The following is a 22,883-nucleotide window of genomic DNA, read 5'->3' on the forward strand; positions in this document are numbered from 1 at the left end:
CAGAGATAAAAGACATCGTAGATGGCGTTAAAACTTCTCAGAAAACCGACCTAAGCAAACTATCTGAAAGTCCTAACGTTACAGCATCCAATCAAAAAACGATATAATCGCACACATTCTTTTTGTTATGAGAATAAGATCATTCGTGTATATCTCACAGATTCCTCACAGCGTGCAAGTGGCATCTATGAAAGAGCGACTTCTTGCCGATACTTACCCGCAGCTGAACAATACGGGAAACATTTCTGCTACTACACCCAACAATAATACCAACGGCTTTATGGTTAACTTCAAAAATCTCCAGAAGGCCAAAGCGACGTGCGAAGTGTAACTTGTGCAGCATCCAACTAGCGCTAAAGCCTTGAAATGTTATTCAAACCAAGTGTTTACTCGAATGTTGATTCTGAATGAACTGTGTAATTTGAGTAAGGAGTAACTTTTTGTTATAAAACAGCATCTAATATTTTTGAGTTAGTAAATAATGACAAAATACACTATACTTTTCTTTACTATATGTTTTTTGATTGTAACAATAGATATTTATAAAATTATATTGTATTTTATTTATCTGCATTTCATCTTTCAGTCCTCCAGTAGGTGCCTGACAAACCACAAGGACGATTTTGCTTATAGACTGGTGAGATATTTTATATAGATACCCAAGGATGATAAAAGTATCACCAACTGCTAAGAACCGTAAAGCAACCGCTAGATTGACTTTTATTGGAATACCAAGTCTCATATTGGTGTCTTGTCTTGTTATTTCCTGTCCAATTTAGTTCAGCAAATATTTAAAATCTCAACTGACATTCCGTAGAAGTTATAAAATATTCCTGACCATCAACCATAAATCAGGGGGTCTTCGTAGCCACTTGGTTACGCGTTCGCTTACCAAGCGATCGATCGTGAGTTCAAACTCAGGGCCCTCAATTGACCATCTTTGTGTTGTTATAGAATAACTACGTCCACGCAATCATCATCAGCGATGGAAATCGATCCACGGTGGAACAAAGATCGATTCATCCATACAACTGCTCTGCTCTGCAAGAAACATCGGACTGCTGTTCTATAAATAACCCAACAATGATCAATATCAACTGTCTCCGCTGTCCGGTCTGCTGAACAATGGAAGAACAGAAAGAATACCCTTACGCCTAGAATGGCTACTACTGTGTAATTTACCATAATGTAATGGAACAGAAAACTTAACGCCTAAATGGCTACTACTAACTACTGTGTAATTCACAATTTATGGAAACATAAACATATGTACATGTACACGATTAAACCCGGCTCTGTTACAGCTAAATGCTAATGAGCCTAATAAATAAAAATAAATAAATGGGATAAAAAAAAAACCATAAATCCATCTATATATCCGATCCGTCGTACCTAAAAGTTTATATATATCTCATTATGGTTTTGAACAAAATTTTTCTTTCAACTCACTTTTCTCTACTTTTATTTAAAGAATAACATCCACCAGCTCGTAGCACGTCTTTTGCGTTTATTTCTTTCAAGCATTTTTAATTCACATGCCGATATTGCTACGGCAGCAGGTCCCCTCTCATTGCTCAATTCCTGGCAATGAGAAAGCGGACACTCTCGCAAAGGTGGGTGCCCAGGAAGGCGAATTGTTTGATAGACAGATTTCATACGATGAATTTTTCCAATTACTGCGTCAGAGTTCCCTCTTGAGTTGGCAAACCGATTGGGACACTGGAAGTCTTGGGCGGTGGTTATATTCAATTATTCCAAAGGTTTCTTCGAGAGCGTGGTTCAAAGGTTTGGACGTAAGTCGTGACGTCATTCGTGTAATGAGTAGACTTATGTCCAACCACTACTCGCTAGATGTGCATCTCCACAGAATAAATCTTGTTCAAAGCAACGTCTGTCGGTGTGGAAACGGTTACGATGACATCGATCACGCAGTTTGGCAATGTAAGGATAATTACGCAGCCAGAGAGTACCTTTTGAATGCCCTTAGGGCCCAAAGAAGACAACCCTATGTTCCTGTTAGAGACGTGTTGGGAACTCGCGACATCTGCTATATGCAGTTGATCTATATGTTTGTGAAACGGACTAGCATAAAAATTTAATGCTTTTGTGTGTTTTTTTTTCTTTTTCGTTATTAGTTTGTTCGTCTTGTCCCCTCATCTCACCGTCGCCCACCCTCGACAGATAGTCGAACACCAGATGCTATCCCTGGTCTTTATGCACAATGCTACAGTGCGTGCGGCAACTCTCGGTTGAGACAACGATACCTCATATCCATATCCCTAACCTGATCCATCCCACAAAAATTGTTGCCCCTCTAACCTCGAGTAAACCGCGAGTAATCGGTCGAAACCTACTAAACATAGATTGAAGTTGAAATTCTGTAAAAACAAATCATGAATTAGTGGCTCCGCAAAGCTCATGCGATTGAGCCTTACAAATAAATGAATTGGAAAAAAAAAATTGCTACGGCAGCAATTGGTAAATAAAAACAATAAACATTCGATCCAAATACTCGCCGATTGTTTGGACCGATTGCATTGAATCGAACATTCACTTCACCGTGTAGCAGCACATTTGTCACAACATTTGTCGATTCATCGAGTCAAATGCTTGAGTCCAACATTCGAGTGAAACGTTGGACGATTCATGTAGCGCCCGCATTAATGTTTGCTGGGTGATGTCCTGCAGCATCTAAAATTTTACGTTTAAATCGTACCCCCCGATATCCGGTTTGTCGATATTATATCGATATGTTTCGTTTCTGCTTTTTGCTACGAGCTCTCGGTCCATGGTCTGTCACTCGATTGTTTAGCGCTGTTTGGCGCACCGACACCATTGTATTTATTGGTACTTGCTCAGCGCAAGCTGTAAAGATTAAAAACGAGTTTTCTTTAACTTGAAGGACCCTTTCTGGGGTTTGAAATATCAATTCAGATTAATAGATAGTTTTGTGTAAAAAGCCGGTTTGAAAACCAAGTTACAAGATGGTAAGTTATGATTTTTTGTTGTAGGGAATCTCCTGCATAGTTTCGGCTTGTTGGAAGAGGTTATGGAGAAGAAACTTGTAAAATGGCTGGGAATCGTACTTTTGATATCGTTACGAATCGTTTGTTTACATGCACATTTTCAGTATTAACGTTGAAACGAAATACTTTATTTATATGTGAATATATACGCAAATTAACGCATATGTTTTACAGACGATCGGCAAAAACAATAAGATGATCCAGCTTCTGAACTACCGGGTGCGGATCGTTCTACAGGATTCTCGTACGTTTATTGGAACATTTAAAGCATTTGACAAGCACATGAATCTTATCCTTGGAGATTGCGAAGAATTTCGTAAAATCAAGCCTAAAAACACCAAGCTGCCGGAGAGAGAGGAAAAACGAGTGCTAGGATTTGTGCTGTTACGCGGCGGAAACATAGTTTCCCTAACCGTCGAGGGCCCACCACCACCAGAGGAAGGTTTGCCACGCGTTCCAATCCCTGGAGGAGCACCTGGCCCCGGCATGGGTCGTGTTGCCGGTCGAGGTATGCCCGCTAACATCAGTGGCGTTCCTGCCGGGTTACAAGGTCCAGTGCGTGGTGTTGGAGGCCCATCGCAACAACATATGGCCCCGGTTGGGCGCGGAGGTCAAGTTTCTGCACCACCCCAGATGCGGCCAATGATGCCTGGAGGACCACCACCAGGCATGATGCCTGGTCCGGGAGGGCTAAATCCGATGGCGGGAATGGCTCGGGGTGCACCGCCACCGCTGCGAGGGCCCCCGCCTGGTATGATGCGAGGTGGACCTCCTCCAAGGCCCTATTAAGTAAGCAAATGGGTTCGGGAAACCTAGGACTAGCACGCGACTGGAAAAATGCGAAATGTGTTCAATGATAAGGATCGGAGTTTGAGCTTTATGCATTTAATTGTAATCAAATCCTTTTTCATTGTAATTGATTGATATACTGTGTAAACTCAATAAACTGTTGTACTTGAGGTACAAATATATTAATAACTCATCCTAAAAGACGAATTTTTGGATGAGAGTAAGCCACTGCCAAATTCAGAACCATTTTCGTGAATCCCAGGTCTTTCATTCCTCGGTCTGTTACTCGCTATTAAAAGAATCAATTTTGACGTAGGACTACGTCTTTCATTTCTATACCGGGCTGTAAAATCAAAGTTTCGAAAACGAAAGCGTTACGCCGTAGACCGAGATTTTGAGCGTTAATAGCTCCTGAACAACTGAACGAAATGGTATGATAAACACTTCATTCAAGATAAAATGTCTACGCGTTATATACTTGTTACTTTTTGATCCAAAAACTTGTTTCAATAGCCTTAAAATTGCTTTCAAAACAGGCTATTGAAATCACCAATCGGTATATAAGCGAGCGCCGCTCGGAAATCCACTCAATTATAATTGTACAGCGATTGGAGCATGTTGTCGCTGTTGTGGTGAAGCTTTTCGGGTATCATGAAAGCGCTGATGAACGGTGTTACCAAGAGCATGTTTGTGCACCTTAGGCCAGAAGGGAATCCATCAGGAGGAGAGTGATGCCACAAACGGTTCCCCGGGAAGACTTCGGAGCAGCCGCCACACACACACATACACGCGCGGAACTCTTCGTTTGGATGTCATTCAGCATCGAGAAAAGATCTAATCGTTGCTGAAAAATAATTTCCCAGTTCCCCTTGGAATTGAAAATTACATTCAAGCGAAAGAGTTCATTTTAATGTTTTCTATCGACACATACATTTGGTTTTGTGATTATAATCTAAGGAACTGGAGTTCCCTAGATGCTTGCTATGAAGGCAAGACTTTTCGCTCGTCCTCTCTCGAGCGCTTCGTGATTAATCTAGGGAACTTATTTCCCTAGATGTCGGCAATTGAGGCCTGAGAATCACGGTTTAAATTTATTAAAGCCAGGGATCTATTTCCCTGGACTTGGTTGGTCTCTTATGGGCTAAGCCCCTTTGCGTGAACAAATCTCGGCTAGGGCAGCCACAAAACTTCAACCTCTTCCGGCTCCAGTGCGGTCCGGTGAAGCGAAGCAAATGGTCTGCTTTTCGGATTGGGATTTGTTCCTTTTGGTTATACCTTTTATAGCGTGGCGCCTGGTTGCCAACGCTTGGGTGTATCCGGATTCTGATGCGTGACGCCTGGTTGTCAACGCTTGGTGGATTTTCGGATCACGAATTGAACTTTGAACTACGAACTTTGATTTTGAACTAACGAATTAGACTTCTGATTTGAACTGTTTGATTTGAACTGTTTGATTTGAACTGTGAAATTGAACTGTTTGATTTGAACTGTGAAATTGAACTGTTTGATTTGAACTGTGAAATTGAACTGTTTGATTTGAACTGTGAAATTGAACTGTTTGATTTGAACTGTGAAATTGAACTGTTTGATTTGAACTGTGAAATTGAACTGTTTGATTTGAACTGTGAAATTGAACTGTTTGATTTGAACTGTGAAATTGAACTGTTTGATTTGAACTGTGAAATTGAACTGTCTTCCTAGGCCAGAATCCCCAGTATATATACCCAAGAATTCATTCCTAGGCGTTAAAACTATAAAGGAGAGAAGAGATCTCTCTTTCCTTCTCAGACAACCGAGCCCATATCGATTGTCTGCCTGCTATTTCCCTACATGTTATTACTACCCGCTTATCTCTGCGGACCTTTGTCGCTCTCGCTAGAGGGGTACAATTTAGAAAGTTTATTACTCATCGTCGGCTTAAAATGTTATTTTTGTTTATAGCCCTTCGTATATTCGATAATGGGCGAGGCCAGGCTTATTACCAGCAATAATCTTTCGCCTGGTGCCTTGTTGTCTTTGTGTATTCCAGGCGCCTTATCTGTCTATGCTGCCTGCTCACGGTCTCAAATGAACACGTGATTTCCTATCTTGTATGCCTGCGCTACACTATGAGTAATACGATCTATTCAGAGGATCGTGCGGGTCACAGATTTGTTTATTTATTTGTCCCTACTTTCTGGTGCGTCATGCACCGCTTGTCTGAAGCTATACAAAAGGAAAAGAAAAATAAGAAAGGGATGAATCACATGGCCGTATCTGGTGATTCATTGGGCTATAAATTTTCTATGCGCTCGTTTGCACTTCAATAACATTATTTTGTTTATTGGCCGGCCTTGCTATCTAAATTGGGTCCGTAACATTCCGGCCCTGATAAATCTACTTGTTCGATTTATAAAATTCCTGAACGGACCCTATGCTACCTGTGTTACTTATATCTCTATTTGTTTACATGTTTTCGGAGCATCATTTATTTTACATTCATCCTTATATTCTAACAGAGTTTAAAAACACTTTTAAATTTCAATTCTTCGGCACGTTGCCTGGTTCCAAAGGATGTCCTCTTCAATGCTTGGTCCATGGATCATACATCTTAGCTCTGACGCGAGCTTACATCAGTTGGCTGCATCTTTCGGATATTGGTGCTCTGGTAGCGAGCACTGACGTCTTCTTCCTGATTAGTTGATGGCTGGATCATTTCCCTTGATAATGTCCAGTACTGCAATTTTAACTGCCGGTCGTTTCAGGACACCTTTCGCGGTTTGGATCTTTGCTTGGCGAACTTGCCCGTTGGTTGCCACAAACGTTTCGATGACTCGTCCTTTAAGCCATTTTCCTGGTGGTGCGTCGTCGTCCGTGATTAAGACGATGTCGTTGACTTTGATCGGTTCTACTTTCTGCGTATTTTTATTACGCTTTAACAGAGTTGGTAAGTACTCCTTCTTCCATCGGTTCCAAAACAACTTGGAATAATGTTGAATGCGTCTCCATTGCGCTGTGTCATACTGACTGGTCGTTGGTGCATACGGTGGGGCATACTCTCCTGCTCTTCCTATTAACGCGTGGAATGGCGTCAACACTTCATCGTCGATGCAGGAGACTGGTATGTGTGTCAACGGTCGAGAGTTGACTAAAAATTCCGCTTGGATGAATGCAGCTTGCAACGTTGCTGCTGATGGCTTGCTCCTACCCCAAACTTTCAGGATCTCTGCTAGTGCTACTTTGACGTTTCTTATTAATCTCTCCCAAGCGCCTCCAAAATGTGGTGCTGAAGGTGGGTTGAATCTCCACTGGATTTCCATTTTTGCTGCTTCATTTTTGCCCATCTTCTCGTTGATTTCATTGACTAGCGACTTTAACTCTCGCTCTGCTCCAACGAAGTTCGTTCCGTTGTCGCTGTAGATACTGGTGACCTTTCCTCTTCGGTTCTGGAAGTTCCTTAACACGACCATGAACGCATCAGTACTGAGATTTTCTGCCATCTCAATATGTACTGCTCTTGTTGAGAGACAGGTGAATATGACGCCCCATCTCTTCTCGAGCGATCTCTTTACCGCTACTTCGAAAGGTCCGAAGTAATCTACTCCGCAGTTTGTAAATGGAGGTATATGCGCTTCTGTGCGGAAATGTGGTAAATCTGCCATCATCGGCTCTACCGGAGTTGCACGTCGTATTTTGCACCTATTGCAATTCTTCTTGACGTTTGCTAATACTGTTCTTATATGCAGTATCCAATACTTCTGCCGTAATGCTGCTATGACGGTGTTTTCGCCGTGGTGGAAATATCTTTCGTGTGTTGCTTTCACGATCAAATATGTATATGGATGCTTTTGTGGGAGCAATATTGGCGTTCTTGTAGTCCATGGTACTGACATGGCTTTCTTCAAACGTCCTCCACTTCTCATTACCCCTGCCTCGTCTAGGAAGGGTGCGTAACTGACCAATGGTCCTGACGATATTGTTCCGCCATTGAATAAAGTTTCCATCTCTGTTGGAAATGCTTCCCATTGCATCTTTCTATAGAGCACGTTCTCAGCTCTTTGGTAGTCCTTGTACTCAATGTCTGGAATATATCCACGACGTAATCTTTCCTTTGTCCTGTTTAATACACAAAGGTTCTTCACCAATTTCCACCAATCTGAGTATTCCTTGTACTTATCGATGAAACTAAGTTTGCTTAGTTCTTCGTGAACTAGCACTGTTTCTCTCAACTCTTCGTCTGTTTCCTTCTCTTCAATGGAAGGCCATGACGATTCTGAGAGCTTTAGGAAATCAGGTCCCTCAAACCATTGTGATTTTCCTAGCTTTTCCTTTGTGCCTTCATCGGCTGGATTTTCATCTGTTGGCACCCATCGCCATTCATTTTTCCTGTTATCTTCCAGGATTTCACCTACTCGATGCATCACAAATACGCTTCTTCGTTTTGGACTCTTGATCCATGACAATACGGTCTGTGAATCACTCCAAAATGTTTTGCTGACGATTTTCAACCTCGTTTCATCTATTATCGTTTTGGTTAATCGGCTTCCTAACACGGCCGCTTGTAGCTCTAGGCGTGGTATGCTCAATGGTTTGACTGGTGCTACTCTAGACTTTGCTGATAGAAGTCTTACGTGTGGTGTGTTTCCAGATATACTTCTTACGTACACACATGCACAAAATGCTTTCTCAGAAGCATCTACAAAGGTGTGTAGTTCTACTTCACCTGTTCTTTCTTCGAGGATGTATCTTGGTATCGTTACGCTATCAGCAGATTCAATAATTTCTAACCAGTGTTGCCAGTCTGACTGCAACTTCTCGGGAATTTCGTCATCCCAATCTATATTTTCTATGTGCAGCCTTTGCATGAGGATTCTTCCATGCACAGTTATATTTGAGATGAGTCCAAGTGGATCGTAGACACTCATCACGAAAGCTAGTACCTCTCTCTTTGTTGGTAAACGTAGCATTTGTGTAACATCACTTCCTAGCTTGTCTAATTTGATTTGATAGCCGAGTGTGTCAGACGTGGTGTTCCAATATACACCAAGTACCTTTTCTGTCATTGAATCCTTTTCTTCGAACATTTTGATTCCGGAAATTTGTACACGTTCCGAGGGTAAACTTTGCAGAAGTTCTCTGCTGTTTGACACAAAGTTTCTGATGTGGAAACCCGCGTGATCGTGAATTTTCATAACATGTAGTACTATCTCTGCTGCCTTATCAAGCTCTTCGAAACTATCCAAATAATCGTCGACGTAGTGTTGCTTGATGATTGCTTCAGTCGCCACTGGACAATATTTTCTGAATTTTTCTGCGTTGTGGTTTTTAACCGCTTGTGCACATGACGGTGAACAGGTTGATCCGAATGTCATCACCTGCATTACGTATACATCAGGTTTCTTACTGCTATCACAATCTCTCCATAAGAATCTCTGAGCGTGTTGATCTTCAGCTCGGATTCGTACTTGGTGGAACATCTCTTTGATGTCTCCACATACAGCAATTGCTCCTTCTCGGAATCTTACTAAAACACCGAACAATGACGTAGTAGCATCCGGCCCTGATAACAGTTCCGTGTTGAATGATACACCTTGTATCTTTGCCGCCGCATCGAAAACCAACCTTGGCTTAGGTGGCAACTTGTTTTTGTTGTGCACAATAAAGTGTGGAAGATAATACACTCTTGATATCGGCTTCATAATTTCTTCCTCTGACAGTTTGCGGATGTAGCCTTTCTTCTCGTAATCCGCAAATGTTTCTATTGCCCATTTTTTCAACTCTGGGTCTTTTTTTAACGTTCTCTCACTCGTTGTCAGCCTCTTTGCTGCATTGTTGTAGCTATTTGGAAATTTCGTTTCCTCATCTTTCCATAGAAGTCCAACTTCGTATCTACCATCCTTGTATTTCATAGTACTTCTTAGAATTTGTTCAGCCTTTTCTTCTTCAGCTGATTTTGGTAGATTCTTGACTACCTTAACGCCGAAGTCTTCGGTGGAGAAATATTTCTGCAAAGCCTTGTTCATTTCATCTTCTTGCTGAATGACCATGATGTGTCCGCCTTGCACATTGGACGATATGTTGCCGAACATGAACCATCCAAGTTTGGTTCGTAGCGCTGTGGGCTCGTTCGGTTTTCTCATTCGCCTTTCGAATGGAATTAACAAGTGACTGTGACTCAGTCCAATTAATATCGTCGGGCGTATACTGCTGTAACTGCTCAACGGCAGATTCTTGAGGTATGGATACCTTTTCTCCATCACCTCCTTGTTGAAGCTTTGCTCTGGGAGTTGGAGATTCTTTATCGTTCTCACTCCTTTCATGACGTATTCTTTTTCATTGTTGCCGTTGATTCGTACCTGAACTCTACGGCTGTTTTGTTCGTTTCTCGTGACGTTCTGCGTCCACTTTAGCATTAACGGATCAATTCTTCCGTTGAGCCCTAACTTGTTCGCAATCTCCTCGTCTATTAGAGAGAGTGATGACCCCGCATCCAAGAAAGCGAACGTGTTGATGATTTTGTCATTATTTTTCAACGTCACAGGAACTATTTGGTAGAATACGTTGGATTTTGTTAGTTGTTGGTGATTGTGTATCTCACCATCTGCTTGTGTATCTGGACTATGCTGTCCTTCCGACTGATTTGAATCACTTGATTCTCTCTCATGAGATTTATGAATTAATGGATGATGTTTGAACTTACATCCATTAATTCCACATTGTTTTGCTCTTTTGCAGTCTCGCATCATATGGTTTGTAAATGCGAGACAGCTCAAGCATACCTTTGCCTTAAAGGCTAATTCATTTCGCTTTTCAGGCTTCATAGCCTTAAATCTGGTGCATTCGAGGAGTTTGTGGTTTCCCCGACATGCTTCACAATTGCGTTTTATTATTGTCGATCTATTTTCCTGATGCGTATTTACGTTAAATCGACGCTCAGGCCTCGTGTCTCGCGGCTGCGATCTGTTAATTTCTCGCGGCTGCGGTCTGCTTGTTTCTCGCGGCTGCGGCCTGCTGGTGCCATTCAGCAGTCTATTGGTTCTCGAATGAGGCTTCAGCCACTCATTGAGATCAGCTAAAGTCTTTGCCCCGTCGTACATTTCTTCAGTCCACTTCACCTGTAGACCGTAGGGCATTTTCCTTATGATCTCTTCCACCAATCGGTGGTCAATCAGGAATTCTTCTCTATCCATAAGAGAAACATTACAGACGAGATTATCCAGTGCTTCGGATATCTCGGTAATCAAATTCCGACTCTCCCTTTTGATATTGGTGAGTTCGGCTAGTAGTTCTTTATAGACTAGTTCGGGTCTTCCGAAATTATCTTCTAGTCTATCAATTATTTGGTCCATATTATTTGGATCCATCATTAACTGTCGGACGCTCCTCTCTGCGTTCCCGTACAGCACTGTTTGCAGGCGATTCAAATTTTCAAGCCTGTTAAATTGACCTTGTTTTGTGGTCTCATCAAAGGCCTTTTTAAATTTCGGCCATTCTCTGGCCGCACCTCCATATTTTGGCAAGCTCATGAGTGCTTGTCGCTTTAGGTAGACAGTCCATTCTGGCTCTGCCTCCTGATTTTGACCTTCGATGCTGTCATTATTGTGTGCTGAACTTGTACCTGGTTCAGCTTCGAATCTCGTTGTCCTCATGGACTTTACCAGAGCCTCCATTGCTGCTCTGTTCTCTTGCAAAATTTCTTGCAAGCTGTCTCCGGAAACTGATTGTCTGACTTTGACTTTCAGTTCCATCATTTCCCTTTCTGTGCTCATGCACTTAGGGCATACCCACCTTTCATCTTTCTTGGGTAGGTATGTGAGTCCCACACATGAAATGTGGAACCACCGATCGCATTCATCGCATGCGACCATGTCCTCTTTCTTGTCTTTGTCCGTACACAGACGGCAGTGCCCATTAGGGTTGGCTTTATATGCGTATGTAGCCATTTTAATTAACGTGATTCCTTCTTGAATACACGTGAGTTCAATTCAGATCTTTTTTGAGTGCTTAAATTTTCAAGTCTTATCTCTTTCTTATAAAGGTGATTCCCTTTTGAATGCACGTGTGTTCAAATCAATTTCTATGAGTGCTTGAGTTCCAAGTCTTATCTCCTCTTACAACGTGATTCCCGTTTGAATACACGTGAGTTCAATTTCACTCTCTGGCGCGAGAGTTCAAATTTCAATTCTTGACTTCTTAGTCTTTTCAAAAAGGCGTGATTCTGAGCCTCCCGATTTACTCCTCTTGCGCGAGGGATCGTGGTTCTTCTCTTGGCGAAGGTGTGAGTTTTAAAATCTCCTCTCTGGAGCCACCAAAATATAATCTAAGGAACTGGAGTTCCCTAGATGCTTGCTATGAAGGCAAGACTTTTCGCTCGTCCTCTCTCGAGCGCTTCGTGATTAATCTAGGGAACTTATTTCCCTAGATGTCGGCAATTGAGGCCTGAGAATCACGGTTTAAATTTATTAAAGCCAGGGATCTATTTCCCTGGACTTGGTTGGTCTCTTATGGGCTAAGCCCCTTTGCGTGAACAAATCTCGGCTAGGGCAGCCACAAAACTTCAACCTCTTCCGGCTCCAGTGCGGTCCGGTGAAGCGAAGCAAATGGTCTGCTTTTCGGATTGGGATTTGTTCCTTTTGGTTATACCTTTTATAGCGTGGCGCCTGGTTGCCAACGCTTGGGTGTATCCGGATTCTGATGCGTGACGCCTGGTTGTCAACGCTTGGTGGATTTTCGGATCACGAATTGAACTTTGAACTACGAACTTTGATTTTGAACTAACGAATTAGACTTCTGATTTGAACTGTTTGATTTGAACTGTGAAATTGAACTGTTTGATTTGAACTGTGAAATTGAACTGTTTGATTTGAACTGTGAAATTGAACTGTTTGATTTGAACTGTGAAATTGAACTGTTTGATTTGAACTGTGAAATTGAACTGTTTGATTTGAACTGTGAAATTGAACTGTTTGATTTGAACTGTGAAATTGAACTGTTTGATTTGAACTGTGAAATTGAACTGTTTGATTTGAACTGTGAAATTGAACTGTTTGATTTGAACTGTGAAATTGAACTGTCTTCCTAGGCCAGAATCCCCAGTATATATACCCAAGAATTCATTCCTAGGCGTTAAAACTATAAAGGAGAGAAGAGATCTCTCTTTCCTTCTCAGACAACCGAGCCCATATCGATTGTCTGCCTGCTATTTCCCTACATGTTATTACTACCCGCTTATCTCTGCGGACCTTTGTCGCTCTCGCTAGAGGGGTACAATTTAGAAAGTTTATTACTCATCGTCGGCTTAAAATGTTATTTTTGTTTATAGCCCTTCGTATATTCGATAATGGGCGAGGCCAGGCTTATTACCAGCAATAATCTTTCGCCTGGTGCCTTGTTGTCTTTGTGTATTCCAGGCGCCTTATCTGTCTATGCTGCCTGCTCACGGTCTCAAATGAACACGTGATTTCCTATCTTGTATGCCTGCGCTACACTATGAGTAATACGATCTATTCAGAGGATCGTGCGGGTCACAGATTTGTTTATTTATTTGTCCCTACTTTCTGGTGCGTCATGCACCGCTTGTCTGAAGCTATACAAAAGGAAAAGAAAAATAAGAAAGGGATGAATCACATGGCCGTATCTGGTGATTCATTGGGCTATAAATTTTCTATGCGCTCGTTTGCACTTCAATAACATTATTTTGTTTATTGGCCGGCCTTGCTATCTAAATTGGGTCCGTAACAGTGATATGTCAATCAAGTGCAGTTAGCAGGAAAGCTTCTAAAGATTATTCTTCAGAACAAGGTTTTTTGTATCCAATATTGGATGCCTTGTGCCTCCAACGTAACGCTCTCATATTCGAAGTCCTCCAAATATTCATTCATTTAGAATGGATTTAGATTCAACTTCAAACAAATGATCTCTAAATCAACGATAGTCGAACGTCACCCTCGCGGTTATACCATAGATACTCGTATAACCCACTCCCTGTTTTAGGGTATTTTGCTATTTTTTCAGAACTCAAATCCATTGTGGAATTCGAAGCGTTTCCATTATTTTCAAAAAAGTCACAGGAGAGTTGGGTCCGAGACACGTCCGGTTAGTTGACATAGGATTCCATTAGGCAATCTGTTGCATGCTGATTTTGGAGACGTTTAAAAAATTACATCGTTAAACTCATTGATAATAATTTGGTGGTCCTGAAAAACGTCGTTTTGTTTGCTTGCTGGATATTGTTTGTTCACTCCACCAGTTTTACAACCGATTGTTGATGGCAGAAGGATGGTGCGTATCACGATAGAAGTGGAATGAGGAATGAAAACCGTGCTCTGTGGCTGTGGACGAGATGGTTCATGTCTTCTGCATGGATGAAATAATGAAAAAACTAATCAATGCAATATAAGATAATAATCATTATCGAACACAATCATCATTTTTGCCCACCACAAAATTACTTATTATAAAGAACAGCTTAAATCAGACGATCCGTTCTCAAGCGGGATCATAACCGCTGCTACCATATACAATTGTACATTTACACTTGTGCTAAACGTCTTATAATACATGATTGGTCATTGATATGAAATTTCGCGAAACAACCAACACTAAAGTTCAAAATTGATTTTTACTAGCTGACCCGGCGAACTTCGTCCCACCCAAAATTGATTTTTTGATATAAAACCAGGGCCCGAAATCTTTGAAGATGAAAAATGAATATGGACTCTCCCCTTGGTCACTTCGGCATTCGCCGTCAACATGCATTGAATTGATTAGAAATGAATTGACGAGCGTGTACGAGCGAGGATGACTAATGGAATATACTAGTCATTGGCTATTCCAATTGACGTGACTAATGAATACAAATGTGCCTCTTCATTCAACCCGATCCATTACCCTGCCATGAATGTTTTTTTCAACGTCCATATGAAGTGAAATGAGAACTTTATTTCTGATGCAAAAAATGGTTACACCATTAATGGACGGTTCCATTTTTCACCCACCGTGAACTCAAACGAAATAAGACAGTTAACAGGTATGCTATAGAGGGGTCTTCGTAGCCATTTGGTTACGCGTTCGCTTACTAAGCGATCGGTCGTGAGTTCAAACTCAGGACCCTCAATTGACCATCTTTGTGTTGTTATAGAATAACTACGTCCACGCAAACATCATCAGCGAAGGAAATCGATCCACGGTGGAACAAAGATCGATTCATCCATACAACTGCTCTGCTCTGCAAGAAACATCGGGCTGCTGTTCTATAAATAACCCAACAATGATCAATATCAACTGTCTCCGCTGTCCGGTCTGCTGAACAATGGAAGAACAGAAAGAATATCCTTACGCCTAAATGGCTACTACTGTGTAATTTACCATAATGTAATGGAACAGAAAACTTAACGCCTAAATGGCTACTACTTACTACTGTGTAATTTACAGTTTATAGAAACATAAACATATGCACATGTACACGATTAAAACCCGGTTCTGTTACAGCTAAAATGCTAATGAGCCTAATAAATAAATAAATGGGATAAAAAAAAGGTATGCTATAAAGGTTCTCGCGTGAGTATTAGTAGATAGTGTGCGATTTGGGAGGAATTCAAAACAAATTCAAAGTTGTTTCTAAAATTTCACACCATTATAAAATAATATCCGAAGGTATAAATGAGCTACTTATATAAAATAACAGCGTAGTTCTACGTCAACATCATTAATAAGTGAAACACTGTCAACGAACTATGAATTGAACTTATTGGCTATTAGGTTTTCTGATGTTATAACTGAATTCTCGAAAGTTATGGATCGCGGGCAACTGTTTTTAGATTTCATCAAACTTTTTAAAATTTTCCACAACTGTTTGCTATTATTTTTGTTCTGATCGATCTTTCTCTGGATATGATCTGTTTTGGCTTTTTTCAGCGATCTCGAATAATTATTGCGAGCAACTGTATAATAACGCCAATCGATAGTACTATTAATTCTACGAAACTTTTTGTAACATCTATCCCTCGTACGTTTCATTGGCACTAAGTCAAGACAATACCAAAAGCTCGTGTTTTCAGTCTCGACCAACTTAAGTTTGACTAGTTTTTTAGTACATGTTCGCAGAGAATCTGCAAGGAAAGATGCCCTGGTTTCTAAATCACCCGATACCGGATAAGAATCCAAGCTTCTAGTTACAAGCGCACACAGAGCCTCCTTCGAATAATTATTCCAGTACTTTGTCAAAACTCTATCATTTGTTTCACAGTTAGTATCATAGAAATTAATAAATATAGTTTCATGATCAGTTATTTTCAGTTCATCAACGGTAAATGATTGAACCGTGTCGAAATTTGCATAAACATGATCAATCAGTGTTTTGCTGAACTGGGTAATTCGTGTAGCTTCAAAAACCGTTTGTTTTAATCCGAAATAATTCATCAGGCACTTCAATTGGGAAGAGTTTAGATCATCAAATAAATTAATATTGAAATCACCAGCGATAATATTAATTCCACTGAAATTTGAAAAATGCTCTAACCAGTTATCTAAAAGTTCAATAAAATGCTGGTCACTAGAACTGGGAGAGTGGTATAATAGTCCGTAATTTCCAATCTGAATGCCTCTCTCTATAACAATACCCAAAAACCAATTATTATCAATCGCTTCGTTGAACCGAATGTTGAAACATATTGATTCCTGGATATACATAGCAACACCTCCAGTATGTTTGGAGTGCGACAAGCAAAAAACAGCTCTATAACCCAAAATATAGTATTGGTCGAAAGCTTCCGCATCTACTATATGAGTTTCTGTGAGAAATACCAACGATTGACGTTCGTTACCTACAATTAGTTTCAATTCACTGAAGTGTGTAGGCAACCCAGCAATATTGAAATACAGAATATTAGAGTTTTTACTTCGAGCACTTGTCGTTGTTTGCTATTGTTCGTACCGAATAATAGATTTCCTATTTTCTATAATATTTCTATAAACTGGGCAGTCTGTACTATATGCTGGATGACCGACGTCCAAATTTAGCTTACGTTCTTTATTCATTTTTCGGCAGTTAACGCACTCGGTCATTATCGATGAACATTCAGATGTGGAATGTTGCTTACTACATTTAGAACATTTTTCATCATTTGGACAATTTTTACTTATATGGCCGAACTCTCCACATTTGAAGCACCTAATAACATTGAATGTTTCTACTACGGGACACCGATCCCATCCTATGTTGACTTTTTCAGCGCTTATTAAATTTTTGAAAGACTTACTGTCAACTTCAAGCACTACGTTATATTTATTGTACTTGAAGCGTGGATTCTCATAGATAGTAACCACATTAACGTCACCTATCCCGATGTTTTCATTTTGACTTTTCAACAAGTCTATGATAGGGAGTCTTCGTAGCCACTTGGTTACGCGTTCGCTTACCAAGCGATCGATCGTGAGTTCAAACTCAGGGCCCTCAATTGACCATATTTGTGTTGTTATAGAATAACTACGTCCACGCAACCATCATCAGCGATGGAAATCGATCCACGGTGGAACAAAGATCGATTCATCCATACAACTGCTCTGCTCTGCAAGAAACATCGGGCTGCTGTTCTATAAATAATCTAACAATGATCAATATCAACTGTCTCCGCTGTCCGGTCTGCTGAACAATGGAACAGAAAGAATATCCTTACGCCTAAATGGCTACTACTGTGTAATTTACCATAATGTAATGGAACAGAAAACTTAACGCGTAAATGGCTACTACTAACTACTGTGTAATTTATAATTTATAGAAACGTAAATATATGTACATGTACACGATTAAACCCGGTTCTGTTACAGCTAAAATGCTAATGAGCCTAATAAATAAATAAATGGGGGAACAAGTCTATGAAAACATCAGAGGAATACCGATCAGACATTCCCAAAATTTTCACTTTTGGTTTTAATGGTTTCGGGACAACAGCTTTATATTTTTCACCTAATTTGCTTTCAATATCGGATTTTATCGAATTACAGGACTTGGCAAGAATCGGTGCAGCCGGGAGTTGGAGAACTGCAGCCATGGACCGGTTTTATTGGAGAAGAGTAGTGAATCAGATCTAATCTCAATGGGATGTAGAGTCATAGTAAATAAATAAATGTCTCTGAAAGATGTTGTGATGTCAAAACTTATCAATGGAGTTCGGATAGCAAAATGGATTCTAATCAGTCATCAAACAGGCCTCATTCAATGTGGCCTATTGCCTTTATTGCAACCTTAAAGCGGCATGTGCGTCTGTCGAATGCCCAAATAGCTACACTATGTACATTTGCTACGGCGTTTATACTAGCGAAAGAAAAAATAAAAGGAATCCCTCCGAGAGATGAGAAATTTTCCAGTTTACGGCTTGCTGTATCGGTAGCGCATTTTATCTGGTGGTTCACAGTACTCTTTCACTATTAACTTGCAAAGGAATACGTGGAATACGATTATAATTACGCAAATCGATACCCAGAAAAGTGTGGGCAGACCTCCCAACGAATGACCGTGTTTATGCAGTGCAATCACATGGTGCTCGTGAGCGGGTGCTTCCACCACTTCCTTGACATGTATAGCGTGCCGTAGATCTTCCATGTGAATCTTGTCGGAGGTGATGTACAGAATGGATGTTATAGGTTCGGTTAGCTTTACAGGGAAGATAGTTTTTGAAGGACCAAGCTGAACTGGAGTGTCCAAACAGCCAGCATCACAAGCGTAATAATTACGGTCCGAACGATCCAATGCTACCGACAGCACTGCCTTGTTATCATCCCGCACAACGATTGATATGTTTACGTGTGTCATATTGCCGTAATTAAGCCGACGGAATTCATAGTCCCGGTGTAGATACTTCGGATGAATATTTAGCTCCAGATGTTGGTTACTGAAGCGGAATCCGCCAAAACTAAGAACCATTGCTTGAACAACACCACTCGCACCCGCCTTAAGCAGATTGTGGCAGCCTTGTTTCTCCAACGTTAACACCCAGGAAGCCACTATCCCATTCATTTCCTCCAAACTGCTCATTTTCTTCCACAGATTTTCGGCTTGCAGCGTATGATAGCTATCATAACAACCTTCTGCGTAAGTCAGTGCCCTTGCAATATCCGATTTTTCCTGCACGCTACTCGACTTCTCGTATTCGTACGCCCTCGATTGAGAAATAACTGCGTACATCGTTGCATTGATATCGTTTCCATTCAATGTATTTTCCGCCATGGAAGTACTAATATGGAACCCGGTTTCCCACAAGCTGTTCCACACTTTGACATGATCACGCTTGAATGCATAGTAGGCATTGTGTTCACCGTGTTCCGCTGCTTGCAGCGCTTTGTTCATTGCATCCAGGGCTTGCTGTTGTGTAGAACTCTTGAATATTGAGTATTTGTCCCTTTCTATTGGTTCCGAATATATTATAGTCAGCAATAGCTCTAACTTTGTGGTGCCCCGTTTCTTCAACGTCAATACGCGTGGCATCTTACGTGCCACAATGGATACCACCCGAATGCGTTTCTCATCCACCGTAGTCGACGCAACATCCACAACGCCCGTGATAACTTGATACTCAAGAATCGTCGAACCATGTTGGAGCCTAAAAGACACTCAATGAGAATAGTTTTCTGCAACAATTGCACCAATGATTACTTAACACTCTTGGTCACCGCAGTCGGCCAATCTGAAATTCTGGGTGCAACCAATTCAACATCGACCAGCTGGTTTTTCGTGTTCGTTATCTGTATCTCTTGTACCAGCACCGATGGTATCGTTCGGTGCGCATAATACTGATAGGAGGCGTAATATCCCTCCGAAAAGCACTGGAATCTGTGTACTATCCCGCTCAAATATTCCACCACCGTTGCTTGGCGGTGTGTCTCAAGTCCTCCTCCAGTAGCCACACTCACCACCGGGTGGAAATTCACCGGCTGCTGCAGGGCTCGACCCCGGAATATATTCAAATGCGCGTCCTCCTGTATTTCTAGCCCGAAGTAACCATTTCCCACGTATGGAATGGCGTCATGTTCATGAGGGAAGACCGGTTGGTGCCGGATGTTGACACCGTACTCCAAGTTTTGCAGATAGAAGGGCGTCAACCGGTCATCCATACATCGAATGGTATGATCTGAATGGTATAATACTGAAGAAATTAGTTCTAGAATCGAAAATTGTATAACGAACCTTTCACTGGCTCGCTGCCACCAAACAGCCACCGAAGGAATGATGGACCGATGTAAAGAAGGAAAATCGCCACAACGAATAACAATAAGAACAGTTTCCGGTAGGAAATATTCCCATCGAATGTTCGCTTCAAGCGTCTGGTGAATTCACTGGTATCGAATTTGGTATTCATGATTGTGTTTCTACGAAGGCAATTGATTTACGATATAAATATTTCATATTTTTAACAGGTACATTGCGACAAAACCAGTTTTTAGCTGCACTTTTCTGCCCATTTGCAGTTATGTCAAAGAAGGCAACTGAAAACATGAACCAAAACATTCCCTGTGTCTGAAGTTACAAAATATTTCGCTGTGTTGTACTTGTAGGGATGCTTATGATTTACAACACCATTCTTTGCTAGAATTGATTATTGTAAGGTACATAATTGGTTTTTGATTTTTGAATACTTTGCGACAGAGTTGGGATATCAATATTTTTGTTAAAGTGGTCGTACACCAGTAGCCCCGTCCTTTTCCTTTTGATGCCAACATCTCGAGAGCAAAATAGCTGAGATGTATGCAGTTTTGAACCCGTTTTGATTCCTACTGACAGCTGTGTCAGCTGATGCCGGTGCTACACGATTCGTCCAACGTTTGACTCGAATGTGTGACTGAAATATTCGTCTCAATGAATCGACAATTGTTGTGACGAATGTGCTGCTACACGGTGAAGTGAATGTTCGATAAAATGCATTCGGTCAAAAGGGTCAAAACAATCGCCGAGTATTTGGATCGAATGTTTTTTGTTTTGATTTTACGTAAAAAAGGTTTGAAAAATGGATGACGATGCAAATATCGAACAATTATATTGATATCGGGCTGTAAATTGAAAATGCCTGAAGAAAATAAACGCAAAAGACATGCTAGAAGATGGTGGATGTTATCATTAAATAAAAGCAGATAAAGGTGAGTTGAAAAAACATTTTGTTTAAAATCGTATCAAATTGTAATTCGAAAACTTCTGCTGAATGTCGGCTGAAAATTTTGAATATTTGCTGAACAAAATTGGATCAGAAATAACAATACAAGACCCCAATATGAGACTATTCCGATAAAAGTTCAGAAGAATAATTGACGCAACGTGACGGAACGGAACGTAAACGTGACGTGGATGTTGTATGTGAATCGCACTTTATCAATCCGTTCGACTTCGAATTATTTCGAAATTTGTTTTCCAGCAGCGTAAGGATGCCAAATTTCCAGACATGTTCGCAATTTTACTGATATTTAATTTTTTTTTTTTCGCAAACTCTATCCTGTTGCACCCTTATATTTCAGTTGCAGACTGCAGGGATGTGATATTACTTTTCTTTATGGCTTGATTCAGTTTACTCCGCTAACAACCTCTTATTTCAGACACTACTTTGCTATTATAGCGGATACAAAAGTAGCTGGCAAATATTTATGCACATCCAAGGCGCCTAGAAGTATATCCTAAGGTGGACCAACTTGCTAAAAGCACTCTTCAGCCATCTTGGAAGTCTATTGTGTTTTGTGTGTAAACAAAACAGAATACGCTAGTGCCAAAGCTCGCTCTTGATCAGTCTGTCTCTTTCACGCTTCAAGAAAATAATTCCCCTTCTGCTTTCTTCCGTACTGTTTTCATATACCGCTCCCCTAACCAATTTAGTGACGGAACGGCCTCAATACTTCTAGGCGCCTTGTGCACATCAACATTTAAAGTTTTCGTCGAAAACTTAAAAAAAATCGAGGGGTTGTATCCGAGACACGACCGCTTAGGACGTAAGACTAGGCAATCTTTTTTTTTTTAAATTTGTTGGTTTATCATTTTGGATATTATTTGCGAATACGTCGAAATTCTATAAATAACTCTTTAATAAAAAGTTCCGGGGACCCTGAAAAGGTTCAATGGCTTGCGTGGTTTTGTAGAATCATTTCGAGAAGCAACGCTAGTGCCAAAGCTCGCTCTTGATCAGTCTGTCTCTTTCACGCTTCAAGAAAATAATTCCCCTTCTGCTTTCTTCCGTACTGTTTTCATATACCGCTCCCCTAACCAATTTAGTGACGGAACGGCCTCAACTTAGGATATACTTCTAGGCGCCTTGTGCACATCAACATTTAAAGTTTTCGTCGAAAACTTAAAAAAAATCGAGGGGTTGTATCCGAGACACGACCGCTTAGGACGTAAGACTAGGCAATCTTTTTTTTTTTTTGAAATTTGTTGGTTTATCATTTTGGATATTATTTGCGAATACGTCGAAATTCCATAAATAACTCTTTAATAAAAAGTTCCGGGGACCCTGAAAAGGTTCAATGGCTTGCGTGGTTTTGTAGAATCATTTCGAGAAGCAACGATTCTTTCTTGCCATTCCGAGAACAATACACTAACTGGTCATATGTCGCAATTTGTTTCTTTATATCAATGCACGCATTGCACTGAGTATTTAACGAGAGGCGTCTTCCGTGCATCGCAATTTAACAAGCATCAAACACGCGTCGAACAGATGCATACAGTTGCAGCGATAAAAATGAAACATCGCGAGAATGACCGTTTATGAAAAATCGTGTCTCGACTCTCTGTCAAAACCGTCAACGAAGCTAGGAGCTTGTTGCATCAGAACAGGGCCGATGCGCACGAGAGCAAATACGAATGGCAACTAAAAGTATCGAAGGTATGCTATTCGCATGTACAGGAAATGAACGAGTTCTAAGTTTCGCTCAACGAAAACAAGCAACACACTCAAAGCTAAACACTGATGGCTAGAAGCAACCTATAATCATTCTCACTCTTCTATTTTTTCGCCTGCTTTGCCATGGCTAGGATGGTTGTGTTAATTGCAATATAAAATGCACTTCAAGTGAAATATTCGCTAGCGTTCACAACTCGAGGGGGAACACAAAACA

At 40.9% G+C, this 22,883-nt stretch overlaps 3 protein-coding genes across 3 annotated transcripts; 1 reads left to right on the forward strand and 2 right to left on the reverse strand.

Moving 5' to 3' along the window:
- The first annotated feature begins 2,798 nt into the window (after positions 1–2,798).
- LOC129777723 (small nuclear ribonucleoprotein-associated protein B) lies at positions 2,799–4,008 on the forward strand. The gene is made up of 2 exons (XM_055784167.1): positions 2,799–2,987; positions 3,201–4,008. The coding sequence occupies exons 1-2, from the start codon at positions 2,985–2,987 to the stop codon at positions 3,813–3,815; spliced, it is 618 nt and encodes a 205-aa protein (XP_055640142.1). The 5' UTR covers positions 2,799–2,984; the 3' UTR covers positions 3,816–4,008.
- Positions 4,009–6,490: 2,482 nt separating this feature from the next.
- LOC129773654 (uncharacterized) lies at positions 6,491–11,737 on the reverse strand. Its single transcript, XM_055777296.1, has one exon. It carries the CDS (start codon positions 11,735–11,737, stop codon positions 6,491–6,493), a length of 5,247 nt encoding a protein of 1,748 aa, XP_055633271.1.
- A 6,257-nt stretch (positions 11,738–17,994) lies between these two features.
- LOC129776359 (uncharacterized protein KIAA2013 homolog) lies at positions 17,995–20,278 on the reverse strand. Its single transcript, XM_055781949.1, has 3 exons — positions 19,978–20,278; positions 19,447–19,921; positions 17,995–19,393 (listed from the first exon to the last, which is right to left on the reverse strand). The coding sequence occupies exons 1-3, from the start codon at positions 20,147–20,149 to the stop codon at positions 18,163–18,165; spliced, it is 1,878 nt and encodes a 625-aa protein (XP_055637924.1). The 5' UTR covers positions 20,150–20,278; the 3' UTR covers positions 17,995–18,162.
- Positions 20,279–22,883: the final 2,605 nt, after the last annotated feature.

Source organism: Toxorhynchites rutilus, chromosome 3, assembly GCF_029784135.1.
Source record: "Toxorhynchites rutilus septentrionalis strain SRP chromosome 3, ASM2978413v1, whole genome shotgun sequence".
NCBI lineage: Eukaryota > Metazoa > Arthropoda > Insecta > Diptera > Culicidae > Toxorhynchites > Toxorhynchites rutilus.